The sequence below is a fragment of the Felis catus genome, chromosome B4 (assembly GCF_018350175.1).
Source record: "Felis catus isolate Fca126 chromosome B4, F.catus_Fca126_mat1.0, whole genome shotgun sequence".
In the NCBI taxonomy this organism is placed as follows: Eukaryota; Metazoa; Chordata; class Mammalia; order Carnivora; family Felidae; genus Felis; species Felis catus.
The window spans coordinates 123,105,431-123,119,614 of NC_058374.1; the positions used below are offsets into that span (position 1 = coordinate 123,105,431).

The 14,184-nt window shown below is 44.6% G+C and overlaps 1 protein-coding gene across 2 annotated transcripts in view; it reads right to left on the reverse strand.

Annotated features, from left to right (window-relative positions):
• PAH (phenylalanine hydroxylase) overlaps positions 1–14,184 on the reverse strand; it is a 104,759-nt gene that overhangs the window by 45,884 nt on the left and 44,691 nt on the right. For both annotated transcript variants that reach the window (XM_019835418.3, XM_045062245.1), the window contains one exon: positions 4,786–4,969. In XM_019835418.3, the coding sequence (XP_019690977.1) occupies positions 4,786–4,969 (184 nt within the window). The remainder of the gene's footprint in view (positions 1–4,785; positions 4,970–14,184) is intronic.

Genomic DNA, 14,184 nt, shown 5'->3' on the forward strand with positions numbered 1-14,184 from the left:
TAAGGAAGAAGAGAAGAAAAAAGAAGGAAGGGAGAAGAGAGGGAAGGAGGGAGGGAGGGAAGAAGGAGGGAACCCGTATGAGAAGCTGGCCTTCTGTCTCTTAGAACAGTGCTGTTTCCAATATAACACACAGCCAAGTGGATTATGGTAAGCATCACAATCACGTTCATAGGAAGTGATACTTGGAAATGAGAGGTCATTCCCAGCGCCCCTCCTATCATCTCACACATGAAGTTGTCTCCCTGGCTGCCAGGTGAGGCTGGACCCAGCGAGGGGGTGGCTGCCACCAACTCTCTATATATTATTAGCCTGGCCAGTGTCCAGACCCACGGAGCTGGGGGTGTCAAATCGCCCGAGAGCAGGCTGGCGTTGTAGATCATAGAGCCCCTCCCTACCGAGGCTTAAGGATGTCTAAGTTCAGGGGCTATTCAACTCAAGCAAGTTCAACCCATAGCACACCATAACCTTCAGAGTATCTTGCATGATCTTCCCCATAAGTTCTAAAAAATGGCCTGGTCGGTCTCAGCTCTACTTCACCTATGAGAAAGAAGAGGTAATGAGGCCACCCAGCTGTCAGGGGGTCACACGGGAGTCAAATCTAGCAGGCGGTGTACAGAATAGGAGTCCAAATCCTAATTCTTGGCTCTAAATTCATGGCTTTTTTCTGAGTTGCTATCATGGTCCCTCAATCCAACATGAATGGCCAATCAACACTGTTACAATCATTTCATATTCTCTTAGTAGCTCCTCCAAGGGAGGGAACACACCTGCCACCCAGAGGAAAGATATTTGACAGGGTAAACTTGAATGGCTGCCTGGAGTGTGGAGTCTTCATTGTTCCGAAAGATGCACTGCGTCTCATTTCCTAATATGGAAAATGACAATAATGTCATCTGCTTGCTCTAGCTGAGGTGGCCGTTGCAAACGCGGCCGTTTCTTAACTGAAACAACCTAATAGGAAAGAATTTTGAAAACACTGGACTTGGCATGCAAATGAGGGATCCCACCTTAGAAAGAGAGCCTGCTTCTAAATTTCTGATCTTCATGAGCATCTCCCAGCCTGGCAAATGGACTGGGCTGTAGAAAGAGCATTTGCCCTGGACCTTCCCTCACAGGTGAATGGAGCTGCCTCTAACCCACTGCAAGGGAGCCGCCCTATGCTGACAACCCCAAGAGCTTCTGCTTCAGCTCAGGGCTTGGTACACACCCCATGCTTTGCTTACTCTCTTAGGAGTGTGTCGGCTTGTATCAATGAGGCATTTTGCTGGAATACAAGTCTCATCCCCAGCCGCCATGACTTATGACAACGTCAGTGCATCCTGAAAGCTTCCAGGTAGACTGAAAAAGGCTGTCAATCCTGTGTGTTTTTACAAACATAAATATCCTTGGTCCCCTGCAGACCCAGGGCCACAAGCACCTATAGCCCTGAGATGTGCCCTTTGGGGCAAAGGGAAATGCACCGGAGATGATTTGGAAGGGGGAAGAGGACAGAGGGAAGGCGGAAGCACAGAACAGAAGAGCAAAGGAAGGGAGAAAGGAAAGGCTGCCACGGGCAGTGGGAGTGGGGAAACTTCCAGCCATCTGGACCCCCCACCAGCCCTAAACTGGCTTCTCTCTAAGGGTCCTCAACTCCTTGGGGACCACGACCCCTTGGAAAATCGCTCTTGAAAAATATGCATGCACACGTATGTGTACCGTCTTGCCCACAATCCCAGGGGCTTTTCAGACTCCTGCAAGGAGTCCCATCCTTCCTCCACCGACGACCGGTCTGAGACCTCAGGCTTCTCAGGGGAGCACTACTGGAGCAGCAAGGGGCCCGAAGACGGAGCTGGGAGCGGGGGCGGAGGGGCAGTGTCCGGGGTAGGACTGAGTAATCATGTTGCTCTTGTCTTCTCACAACATATGTTCCCTTAAATCATTGCTTCAGGCATTGATCCAAATAAAAAAGACAAAATCATAAATGCCCCCAGGCCAGACAGATAGAAACAGGTAAACAGACAGACGAATAAATATATAAACAGCCCTTCCACTCCCCACAGAAAATACAATTGTACGGGAAGTTTGGACCCCCTCTGCTTCCACACCAGGATTCCCATCGTTACCACAACCTGAACAAAATCCACCAGGGGTCCATTTGCTCTTGGAAAATAACCCCAAACGGATACACTTCTAAGAAGGTAATAATCCCATACGTCCGTCTAGCCGAGACATTCTGTCCGTCTGCTTCTCCTGGCTGCAATCTGCCTCCATGTAGGAATTTTCCATCCCCCTCTAAATGTAATGTCATGCAGAAGACTCAAAGGGAAAGGTAAAAGGATTAGTAGATTGATCGATGGAAGATATTAATGCTCTTTCATGTTGGGTTGAAGAAGGATTTGAGGTCATCGGGAGAGAGGGTAGCAAGAGAATAGATCTCAAGTACTCAAAAGACTCTCTGGATTAAAATCCTATTAAAGTCACATCAGCTCCTCCAGGAGGCATTTTAGAAGGTTGGAGTCTCTTTAACATGTCACCATAATTAACCTTCCCTTAAGCTGTTTTGGGTGGGGAACTTTGGCGATTAAGAAACTGGAAACTTTCATTCTCTATCATCCACATGGCCGTTGGAATGGCTTAAAAACTAGAGTGAAAAGTGATTTAGCCTAATTGATGCGAGGGGTTCAGATCTCCCACTTCAACCTGCTGTCAGACTCGCTCCTGAGATCTTAGCCCCTCAAAAGAAAGGGCATTTTGTCAAGTGACAGAATCAAAGATTCAGATCTACCACGATGCCTTTCTCCCTCTAATCATTCTCCCACTGAGTTCCATGGCAAGAACGACTCTGCAAAGGGATGAGTTGTTTTCCCTAAAAAAAATCTTTCTGGGCCCAGACTGCAATTCTCAAAACCGAGAAACCCAAGAGCCGCCCCTCCCTGCAGGGGTGAGGCTGTGCTGTTCGAGCAGGACCAGCACCCTCAGCAGCCCTTCCGTTATGCGGACATTGGGGTCAGGAAACTGTGTCAGGTAGGGACAGCCAGTATGGGATGGGATGACCGACCACATGAATAAATAAAATGAAACGTGTTGTTGTCAAGGGTTAGTCCCTCCAGGATTGTCTTCACAGGTCAGATGTCAACCCAGTTTCAAAGGTCAGCACCCTGCCAGATTCCATCACCTTGTCCTCGTTACAGAACCTGTCCCTGGACTGTATTCGAATACCTGGGTGTCTTGTCGCCCTGGTCAGCCTGTGAGCACCTTAAGAACGGGGAGTGTTGGGCCTCTCTCCCCGCAGCTCGCATCACCAGGTCTGGCGCAGAGAAGCCCGCGACACATGCTCACCCACAGCGGCACAGAATTCACTCTGTGCCTTAAGGCAAGTCATGGCCTCCGTTTTTTCCAATGAAAAATGAAGACGTCTGTTGGGCCACACGACCTTTGAGGTCATTTGCCAGGTCTCAGATTCTCTGGAAAAGTTGCTGTGTACAGGCTGGCTTTTCACAGCTCCTGCGCTGGGGCCATTATTTATAGTAACAGTGATGATAATGGTTAAGAATAGAGAATATGTACTAAGCCCTTAAACATGCTCTGCACCGTTCTCGATGCTCCACCGGTGGTGTTTCATTAACCCTACGAAGCGGACACTCTTGTTACTCCCATTCGATGCAGTGGGAGATTGTGAAGGTCAGTCATCTGCCCAAAGTCACCCCTGGTTCAGGGGTCTGGGCTCCTAACTACTGTTGCACGTCCCCGTTAAGAACCTCCTTTCTGAGCCTCCAGTTCAGGCTACCAGCCCTTCAGCTGATCTACATACATTTTCCCTGGCTCCCCAAGGGGCTGCCTGCCTGCTTGTCAATCGCTTTGATTTCTTACCCCAGGGCCCCAGCCGGCCCAGCCTCCACCTGCTCCAAGCCAGGCAGTTAGCCCCAGGATCCGGCAGGCCCTTTGTCCTGAGGGCCTGCAGCTCCTGTCGGGAGCAGGTGGCCGGAAAAGCAAGAGAAGGCGGTCATCAGCGAAGCAGCTCGGGAGGTGGAAGAGAAGGAGGGCAGAAAGGGTTGAACTGAGGAGGAATTCCAAGTGGCCGCCCCTCGGTGACCTGAGCCCATGTGCGAGGCCGTCTGGGCTCCACAGGGGCAGAATCTGGGAATAAACTTCCTTGTCCTGGTGATAGCCACAGAAGGATGGGGGCAGGAAAACAAGAGAAGTCCCCTAGGAAGGCCCTGGGGGTATCTTTTAGAAAATGTTTCAAAGGCCTCTGCGAAGAGGTGGGTCTCATTTGAAAGCATCTCTGCCCATTCAAATTGTTATTTAAAATAACGTTTGAAATCCTCCTGACCTAAATTCTTCCATGTTGGCAAAAAACAAAAACAAAACAAAACAAAAACAAATGCAAAACTTTTGATTTCACGGTAGGACAAAGCGGTTTGATTATTTAAGAGAAAAAATAGTTCCTCTCGGCAATCGCACTCCTAAGTATTTACCCAAATGAGTTTTTGACTCACGTCCACACACAACCCTGCACGCGAATGTTTATAATAGCTTTACTCGTGATCGCCAAAATTTAGAACACAAAAAAATTGCAGCAAGAGAAAGAAAAGTATTAATATAAGAAATCTCTATCTTGAGAAAGTGAAGAAAGAACTAACATTTACTCAATGTCTAAAATATCCAGGGGTTCCTCCAGGTCCCTAACATACACCTTCCAGATTAATCCCCCACAATGGTCTACCAGAGTGGATGGTATTTTTGCCACTGTTTCTTGAATAGAGCGTCAAACTGCTGGTGTTGCAAAATCCCTCTGTTTGTTACCTGTGTCTTTCTTCTTATCCCGGGAAAGTTCATGGACGGTGGCACCGATGTCATGCCTCAAGATCTTGATGATGTTCGCCAGGACAGGCATGCTACGTTTATCCAGATAGGTAAAAAATTCATACTCATCTTTCTTCAAGCGCGAAGGTCTGGATTCAATGTGGGTCAGGTTTATAGCATTCTCCTAAAAGGGAGAAGTAGGAGGGCCGAGGGGCCTGTCAGTGGAATGAACACAGACAAAACCTGCAAAACCAGAGCAAAACACACAACACGATACAAGGCAGAGAGAGGAGGAACAGGACTTTTGTTACACACGTTGGGGTAGAAGCAAGTCCTTCAAGTGGCAAAAGTTGTTTACTTTTCTTCGGCAAAACCAAGTAACAAAAGGTGGGGGAAACAGTGCAAATGACAGAATTTAATCACATGGAAATCTGCTAAAAGCCTAGTGTTGCAAACCTAAGATTTTGGTTTGGTTCAAATGACTAGAGCAGCGGTTGCCAAAAATGTTTACATAAGGAAACCTCCTTTCCCAAATAAAATCCCATAGAATCTCAATAATAATATCTCATTAAATTAACAACACAGAAGCAACATTGCCTGGTTTTAAATAGGGCCCAGGGGAGTCAGGCTTATTGGGTTTAAATCCCTTGTAGTTCGGGAAGTGTATCTTTCTCCTTGATTGTTAGTAGCATAGGGTTGAAGAGAAAATATGGATAATTACAATGATGATACCTTTTCATTTTGAATTTTTAAAAAATTGTTTAATGTTTATTTATTTTTGAGAAAGAGAGAGAGACAGAGTGTGAGCAGGGAAAGGGCAGACAGAGAGGGAGACACAGCATGTGAAGCAGGCTCCAGGCCCTGAGCTGTCAGCACAGAGCCTGATGCAGAACTTGAACCCACGAATCACAAGATCATGACCTGAGCCAAAGTCAGAAGCTTAACTGACCGAGCCACCCAGGTGACCCAATAACATTTCCATTTTGAGTATTACTTCACAGTTTAGAATTGTTCTATGACCTTCCCAACAAGCCTTTGAGTAGGTTAAGGGGGATGTAATATGTGAAATCAGAGATGATGGTGCTTTGCTGAAAGCGGCTGGAGAGAGAGGACCATTTTTTTCCAACCTGGGAGTCATGGTGTTCTGACTACACTGCCTTTCCTGCCAGATACAGTGAGGATTCTGCAAGCACCAGCTTTTATCATTATTACTACTAGTGTGGCAAGCACAAGAAATGGAACCCTCTGGAAATAGCAAGCACAGCAATAAGTAACCCCATACAGGTACTCTTCCTGAACTTTCTTCCTCATAATCCCCGAAGGCACATGATGGAGCCATTGTTTATGGGCACCAGCTGCAGAAAATATACCCCTAACGGTGATGGCCAGGTAGCCCAATTTGCGGGCCCCAACTGAAGAGAGAGAGAGAGTGCTTAGAGGAGGGAAGGTCAGAGAGATAGCGGTCGCTCTGAAGCTTTCTAGACAAACAGAGGTGACTTCCTAAACAAAGCAAAGAGCAACGTCATCCTCTTGGCTCAGAAAGAAAGAAAAGGGATAAGTTTCATCTACTATTTGCCTAAGTTGAAAGTTTAAAAGAAGAGATAACCAATTCCTGCCTTGTGTAGACCAGAGAATACATCAAAGCCAAGAACCGAGAGTGGACACACCTCTGGCATGCTTATTTACAAGAGTACAGCAGGGGTGGGAGGGGTAGGAAGGGTGGGAGGTGGAAAAGGGGCTGGGAGGGCTGGCAGACAGACTATAGGCTGTTAATGTTCAACACCCACGCTCTACCCTCAGCAAAAGCACTTCCAGAGAGAAGTCTCTCACTTTCGCAATAGCCATGACTCAGTTTTTATAATTCTGGAGATCTAACGTATGGGGGAAATTTTCACCAAAATCCGTAAGCTAACTAAACTCCTGCTATGGGAGAATGATTAGGTGAATTGCAGTGGAATCACTCCGTGGAGATTATGCAACCATTGAAAAGCTAGTAACAATCAAGTCAATCAGCATGGTACACCATTAACACATTAACAAAACAAAGGATAAAACCATGCAGTCATCTCAATAGACATAGAAAAAGCATATGACAATATACAATATCCATTTATCATAAGAACTCTCAACAAAGTAGGGTACAGAAGGAACATAACTCCACATAATAAAGCCCATATATGGCCAACATCTTACTCAACAGTGAAAAATTGAAAGCTTCTCCTGTAAGATCTGGAACAAAACAAAACATGGAAGCCCTAGCCAAGCAATTAGGCAAGAAAAAGAAACAAAAGGCATCTAAATTGGAAATGAAGAAGTAAAACTATCACCATTTTCAGATGACGTAATGCAACATGAAGAAAACTCTAAAGATTCCACCCAGAAACAACTGGAACAAATAAATATATTCAGTAAAATTATGGAATATAAAATTAACATTCAGAAATCAGTTGAGTTTCCATATGCTAATAATGAGCTATCAGGAAGAGAAATTAAGAAAACAATCCCATTTACAATTGCATCAAGCAGAATAAAATACTTAGGAATAAATTTAAGCAAGGATGTGAAAGACCTGTACTCTGAAAACTATAAGACATTGATAAAAGAAACTGATCAAAGAAAAGAAATGGAGAGCTATACTGTATTCATGAATTGGAAGAATTAATATTGTTAAAATGTCCACACTACCCAAAGCAATCAACAGGTTAAATAAATGAAATCCCCATCAAAATACCAGTGTCATTCTTCACAGAACTAGAACAACAAATCCTAAAATTTGTATGGACCCACAAAACACCCTAAGTAGCCAGGGCAATTGAGAAAGAAGAACAAAACTGGAAATATTATATTTCTTGATTTTAAACTACACTACAAAACTGTAGCAATCAAAACAGTATGGTACTGGTACAAAACTAGACACACAGATCACTGAAATAGAACAGAGAGCCCAGAAACAAACCCATGGATATATAGAAATTAATCTATGACAATGGAGGAAGAATATGGAGGAAGACAATGGGGGAAAGGACAATCTCTTCCATAAATGGTTCTGGGAAAAACTGGACAGTCACATGCAAAAGAATGAAACTGGGCCACTATCTTATACCATACACAAAAATAAATTCAAAATAGATTAAAGACTTGAATGTAGGATCTGAAACCATAAATCTACTAGAAGAAAACATAGTAAGCTCTTTGACATTGGTCTTAGCAATATTTTTTGGACCAGCCTCCTCAAGGCAAGTTCAACAAAAGCTAAAATAAACAAATGGGACTGTGTCAAACTGAAAAGCTTTTGCACAGCAAAGGAAACCAAACAAAAAAGCAACTGAATAAGAGAAGATGTTTGCAAATTGTATATCCTATAAGGGATTAATATCCAAAATATATAAAGAACTTACACAACTTAATGTCAAAAAGCAAACACCCTAATTAAAAAATGAGCAGAGGACTTGAAAGGACCTGTTTCCAAAGAAGACATACAGTTGGCCAACAGGTACATGAAAAGATGCTGAACAGCATTAATCCTCAAGGAAATGCAGATCAAAACCACCATGAAGTATCACCTCACACCAGTCAGATTGGCTATTATCAGAAAGATAAGAAGTAAGTGTTGGCAAGGATGTGGAGAAAAGAGAACCCTTGTATAGCATTGGTGGGAATGAAAACTGGTACAACCACTATGGAAAACAGTATGGAGGTTCCTCAAAAAATTAAAAATAGGACTACACACAGTCTAGCAATTCCACCTCTAGGTATTTATCTGGAAGAAAAAAAAACATCAATTTGAAAAGATATATGCACACATATGTTCATTGTAGTGTTATTTACAACAGCCAAGATATGCCAACAACCTGTGTCCATCAATGGGTGAATGGCTAAAGAAGATACGGTGTGTGTGCATGTGTGTATATGTGTATGTATACGTGTGTGTGTGGGAATATATATAGGAATGTTATTCAGTCATAAAAAATAAAGAAAAAATCTGGCCATTTGCAATAACATGGATGGACCTAGAAGGTCTGATTCTTGATTTCAGCTCAGGTCATGATCCCAGGGTCATGGGATTAAGCCCAGTACAGAGCCTGTTGGCATTCTCTCTCTCTCTCTCTCTCTCTCTCTCTCTCTCTCTCTCTCTCTCTCTCCCCCTCTTCCTCTCCCTCCCTCTCCCTCCCTCTCCTTCTCTCCCTCTCTCTCCCTCTCTCTCCCTCTCCCTTTCTCCCTCTCTCTCCCTCCCTCTCCCTCTCCTCTCTCTCTCTCCCTCTCCCTCCCTCCCTCTCCCTCTCCCTCTCCCTCCCTCTCCCTCTCCCTCCCTCTTCCTCTCTCCTTCTTGCTATCTCTCTCCATCTCTCTCCCTCTTTTAAAATGTGAGTGAAGTTTTTGGCTAAGAACACTGAGCCAAATTCTCTAAACCATTTCTCTCCTTTTTGAATCAATTTGTTAATAATTAACTCTCAAGTTTGGCGTGCAATTTCCTTATTGGAGTTTTTCCAGCTTATCAGTGTGGATCCTTAGATACCATTAATTTTGGTTGCTAAGAGAGGCTTTAGAAATGAACCTCTAAACCTGATTATGATCATAATTACCATTCAGTAAATGAACTTTTATTTTTAAACAAGGGGTCTGTGTAGGTTTACAAATCGACCCATCTAACATCACCACATCTTTGGGTGAGGGACAAAGAACTCTGCCTGTTACCCCACATGGACATCTGGAGAGAGGCAAGAAAGGTTTAGAGTTAAATATTTCGAAGACAATTTCATAATTTGTCCAATAGCTAATTTATGCATAAAAGACAGCCGCGTAACACCTTAATTAATCAGGTCTCTTGAGCAGAGATTGAGGACTCAGAGAAAAGTAAATAGAAATGAAGGGCCTATTTCAATCGGGATTGGCCAGAAATCCCTTTCTGTTCCCGCCCTTGAGGAAAATCTTTCTAAAGGGGGTTTGGTCAGCTGGTGAATAAAATTACAGATACAGACTTCACAATGGTGCAAAATGGATCTATCCTTCTGGATCTTTTCAGGCTTAGGGCCCATCCTTTGCATCTTAATTGCATTCCTCAAGAAAAGGAGAATGGTATAACGAAGAGAGTGTGGGCTTTGGAAGCAATCTTAGCTCAAGGTCTGGTTCAGCTGCTCACCACCTTTGAATACATTAGTTGGTCATTCTAAACTTCTGTTTGCTTGTGTTTAAAGTAAAACTAATCATATTACATGGCATCTCAGTAACAAAAAGGGGAAATTCACCTCATATGATTTTGGCTTTGCTGCTGGAGACCCACTAAGGACTTACTATACTCTGCCTCTCTCAATTTGGTATAGATAAACACACTTTCCTGGGAGGCAAAACACATTATGTTTTATGAGCTATTTTACCCTTTAATATTTGCTTTACCTTAAATTTTTCTCAGGTCCTTTCCTGAGAGCATGTTTCAAAAAGGAGAAGGAAAGCTGAGGGTATTTTCATATGGTACTAGGTTGGAAAAGGAAGATCTTTTGGACTAACTCCGTGCTGTTGCCTTAGAATAAACTTAAATGAAGTTATGTTCTGGCCTATTCAGAGATTTCTGGGGGCAACATCAAAGATGTTCACAAAATATGCCCCCAAATCATTGGTCTCAAGTAAACAGACAGGAGCTTTCGAGAACTCATTTAATGAAGCACCTTCCATGTGCCAAACGCTGTTCCAGGTGCTGGGATACAACAGCGAACAGAGAGGGAAAAATCCCTGCCTTTCTGGAGCTTATATTCTCAAAGCAGGAGACAAACAGTAACTATGAAAAATAAGTAGAATTTACAGTCTTCAGATGGAATGGAGAAAAACAGAGCCAGAAAGAGGGATCGGATATCCCGGGGGTGCCATGAAGGTGCTATTTGAAACGGTGTGGTCAGGAAGTTCTCAAAAAATAAACAAGTGACATTTAAGCACAGACCTGAAGTCAATGAGAGAGCAAGCCATGAGGGAACAGCAAGTGCAAGGGTCCTGGGGCAAGACAGTGCACAACATGACTGAGGAACCCCAAGCAGGCTGGCATGACTGGAGCAGAATGAGCCAGAGGTCGGGCAACAGGACTGAGGCAGAGCGGTAACCGAGCGTGACCTATCGGCCATTACCTGAACTGAGCTTTTCACACAGAGTGATATTAAGAAGCTATGGAAGGTAATCAGGCAGAGAAGATACGGTCTTTGACTCACGTTTCAAAAGGAGCCACTCTGGCAGCTGTTTTAAGAATAGACCATATGAGGCAAAGGCAGAAGCAGTCTGGAGGCCGCTACACTATTTGGGGTAAGAAACGACAGTTAAAAGATTAGAGAAGAGGTCTCATGGAGACGCGGGCGAGGCTGCTGATATATTTTACTGATCTCCTCTTGTGAGGGGGCCAGGAACGGCCTTGGTTGACCAAGAATCTAGAAATTAAACCCGCTGGGGTGAACAGGAAACCAAAAACATTCAGGAAAGTACGGGCAGCACAGTTAAATCCTGGAGCGAGCTCCCGATTGTTCCCCGCGGTGCTCTGGAAGAGCGTTCTCGGACCGGTTCAAGCAGGATTCACACCCTGGAGACCATCTTTTGGGACACACTCTTGCCTCCTCTGGAAGTGTCTCTGTTGTGATCTCTGGACCTTTTCTTCCTCAGCCTTCCCCCTCTTTGTCAGATTATTTCTTCTCCACCCTCCCCTCCACTTATTGGGGTTGCATTCAACTCAGGGAAGACCCCAGTCTGGGGATAACTGGGGAAGCAGCTCAATCCAGGCTCTTTTCGAGGCTTTGGAGAAAAGAGCCTTTTTGTCCGTGTGTTCCTCTTTGTACCCCTTTTCTTGCCACCAGAGTCATAAGATCTAAAAGCCCCTGTGTCCTGTTTTAGCCCAAGCTACTGGAGAGCAATCCAAACTCACGTGCCATCAGGGGGTCATGGCACGCTTCAAATTTTCACCATGGGAGCTCAAACTTCATAATAAAAGTTCAAAACGTAAGCTCTGTGTTGCTAATTCTCCAATACGTCCAACTCTAAACTGTTAACAGCTAAAAACAGCACTGATTTTCAATTAGAGGCTCTTCTAGTCAATACAGTCATCTGGCTGCACAAAAAGTTTAGTGCGGCACCATTCCTGGGGGTAAACAACGATCATGACCTAAATATCCCACCAACAGGAGAGGTTAAGGTATAGTCACCCAGTGAACATACAGAGGGGGAAATGAATGAGCCAGGACATCACGGACAAACCTCAAAAACAGTGCTCGCCTCTCTGTCATCGGGAAAGAAAACTGCAAAAATAGAGCTGTAATATGATTCCAATTTTATGAAGAGTCAAAGTCTGCAAAACTATGCCGTAGATCATTAATGGGTGGCTCTATACAAGCATAAAAAGATAAGTGGGAGGAACATCGAATTCAGATTAATAGCTACACATGAAGAGGAAGTTCACGGGGAAGGGTCCCCAGGGGCTTCAGTCATTTATGCCATGTGTCATTTCTACACATTCAGAGAAACTTCTCTAGTAACGAACTATAGAAGTGATCCCTTTGCGAGGTTTCATTTCTTAAGCAAGGAGTTACATGGGTGTTCTTTACATCATTATCTGTACTAAGGGCTTTAAAGAAAATTCTGAAAGTCATCCTGGCTCTAAGAACTTTTTTTCTTCTGGTGAAACTCAAAGCTCTTCTTATTTTGATGAAAGAAGCAATGTTCCAGCAAACGCTGTACTGCTCACGACTGCTCCGGACCTAAGCCCAGAGGGGTTAAGGCAACCCTTAATAACCCTCGTGGGTCATTCTAGATCCTGCCCCGCTCACCAGGCCCCAGGGGTCACAGGCGCGACCTTAAAGTCCAAACTTTAGAGTAGTAAACATTGGATATCTGCTTAGATGTCCCCTCTGCAACCCAGCCTCTGTCCCCAGGAATGCTGAGGTGGCGAGATAGAAAGGATTTCAGGATTCTGTGACCTGACCACTTGTTTGTTCACTCACGTCAAGTCATTTGTTTCTTTGTTCTAGAATGAACTTCCCCTTTCCTCTCTCCCGGTCACCGCTTTCAAGCTTCCGCTTGAACATTCCATCTGCAAGAAGCCTTCCCTGGCTGACTCTGTCTCACGGAGCCCTGAACTTCTCTGATTATTGTAGGGTCAGAGAATGACTATCTGACTCACCCCAGGCTCTCCAGCACCCATATAGGGTCTGACAATGGTAGGTACTCAAAAAATATTAATTGAACACGTAAATGAGGGAGGATGAGCTCACTGAATATCCGATGGGGAAAAGACATGGGTCAGCGGGGCAGAGGCAGAGCATAGGACGTGAACGTGACAAACCCTGACTGGCCCTTTCCATTTGTTTCCAAAAGCCCAGGCTACTGTGAAAACAGAGGGTGAACTCTGAGGCACTTTTGGCTCTAAGCGTCTAGCCTTGGGCAGCTTGCTTCGTCAGAACCTCTGTGTCTCCATCAACTAAATGATGCTAATTGAGCATACCCATGAACTTCAGCACTCTGTATACCCATGCATTTGCTTGTTCTTTTCCCTAGAGGATCTCAGGTAAGGTGATTAGTGGAATGCTGACTGGTGGAGGGAGACCTCTTTGCAACTTCCCCAGGGAGCTGGCATCTAATTTTATAGCCCATTACTAAGCCACTTGCAGCAAAGACTCTCAGGAGACCATTTTTCTAAGAAGGCACAGACATGAGCCAGCAGAGGCTAAAAATATAGAGAGCTACAGAAAATGCTTAAATAAATGCATAAAGAATTGAAAGTTAGAACAACTGGGGACAGGGGATGCTGGACCCCAATTACTAAAACATCTGCTTCCCTGTCTCACCACCCAGACAACATACGTAAACACAGTTCTTCTGTATCTTTATGATAAATACCAAACTGATTGTGTTACATTCTGATGTAGTCCCTGGCTGAGGTTTACAAGGACGCACGTCCACTGCCCGGTGACATCTTAATGGAATGGTGACTTTGGTGCTAAGCACCTGAGGAAAAGAACAGGCTCTTGGGCAAGGAATGAAGCCTGGCGATGCAGGGACAAATCTGCGCTCACTCTGCAGATCTCACTTCTTGTTTGAGGGGCTGGGATATCTGTGTGTGCTCCTGGTAGCTCAGGGGTTAAGAAAGTTTTCACCATATGGAGTCAGGCCGGGGGGAGGGGGAGGGGAGTAAGATGGTCTAGGCTCCCATGACTGTTCGTCTTTCATTTATTACTCTGAGCGCGTGTTAAGGTTTAGTTAAAAGTCCCCGATGTATCTCTGCTACAAGGCGTCAAAGGATGGTCCCGCTCATTAAACATGGACGGGACTGCAGTGAAGGATTCACAGGGTACAGGTGATTCTCTCATATGGAATGTTCTCCTTCTACTGCCAGTCTTGGGGGAGGTGGAGAGATTTGTATCCTTTGTCTCTATT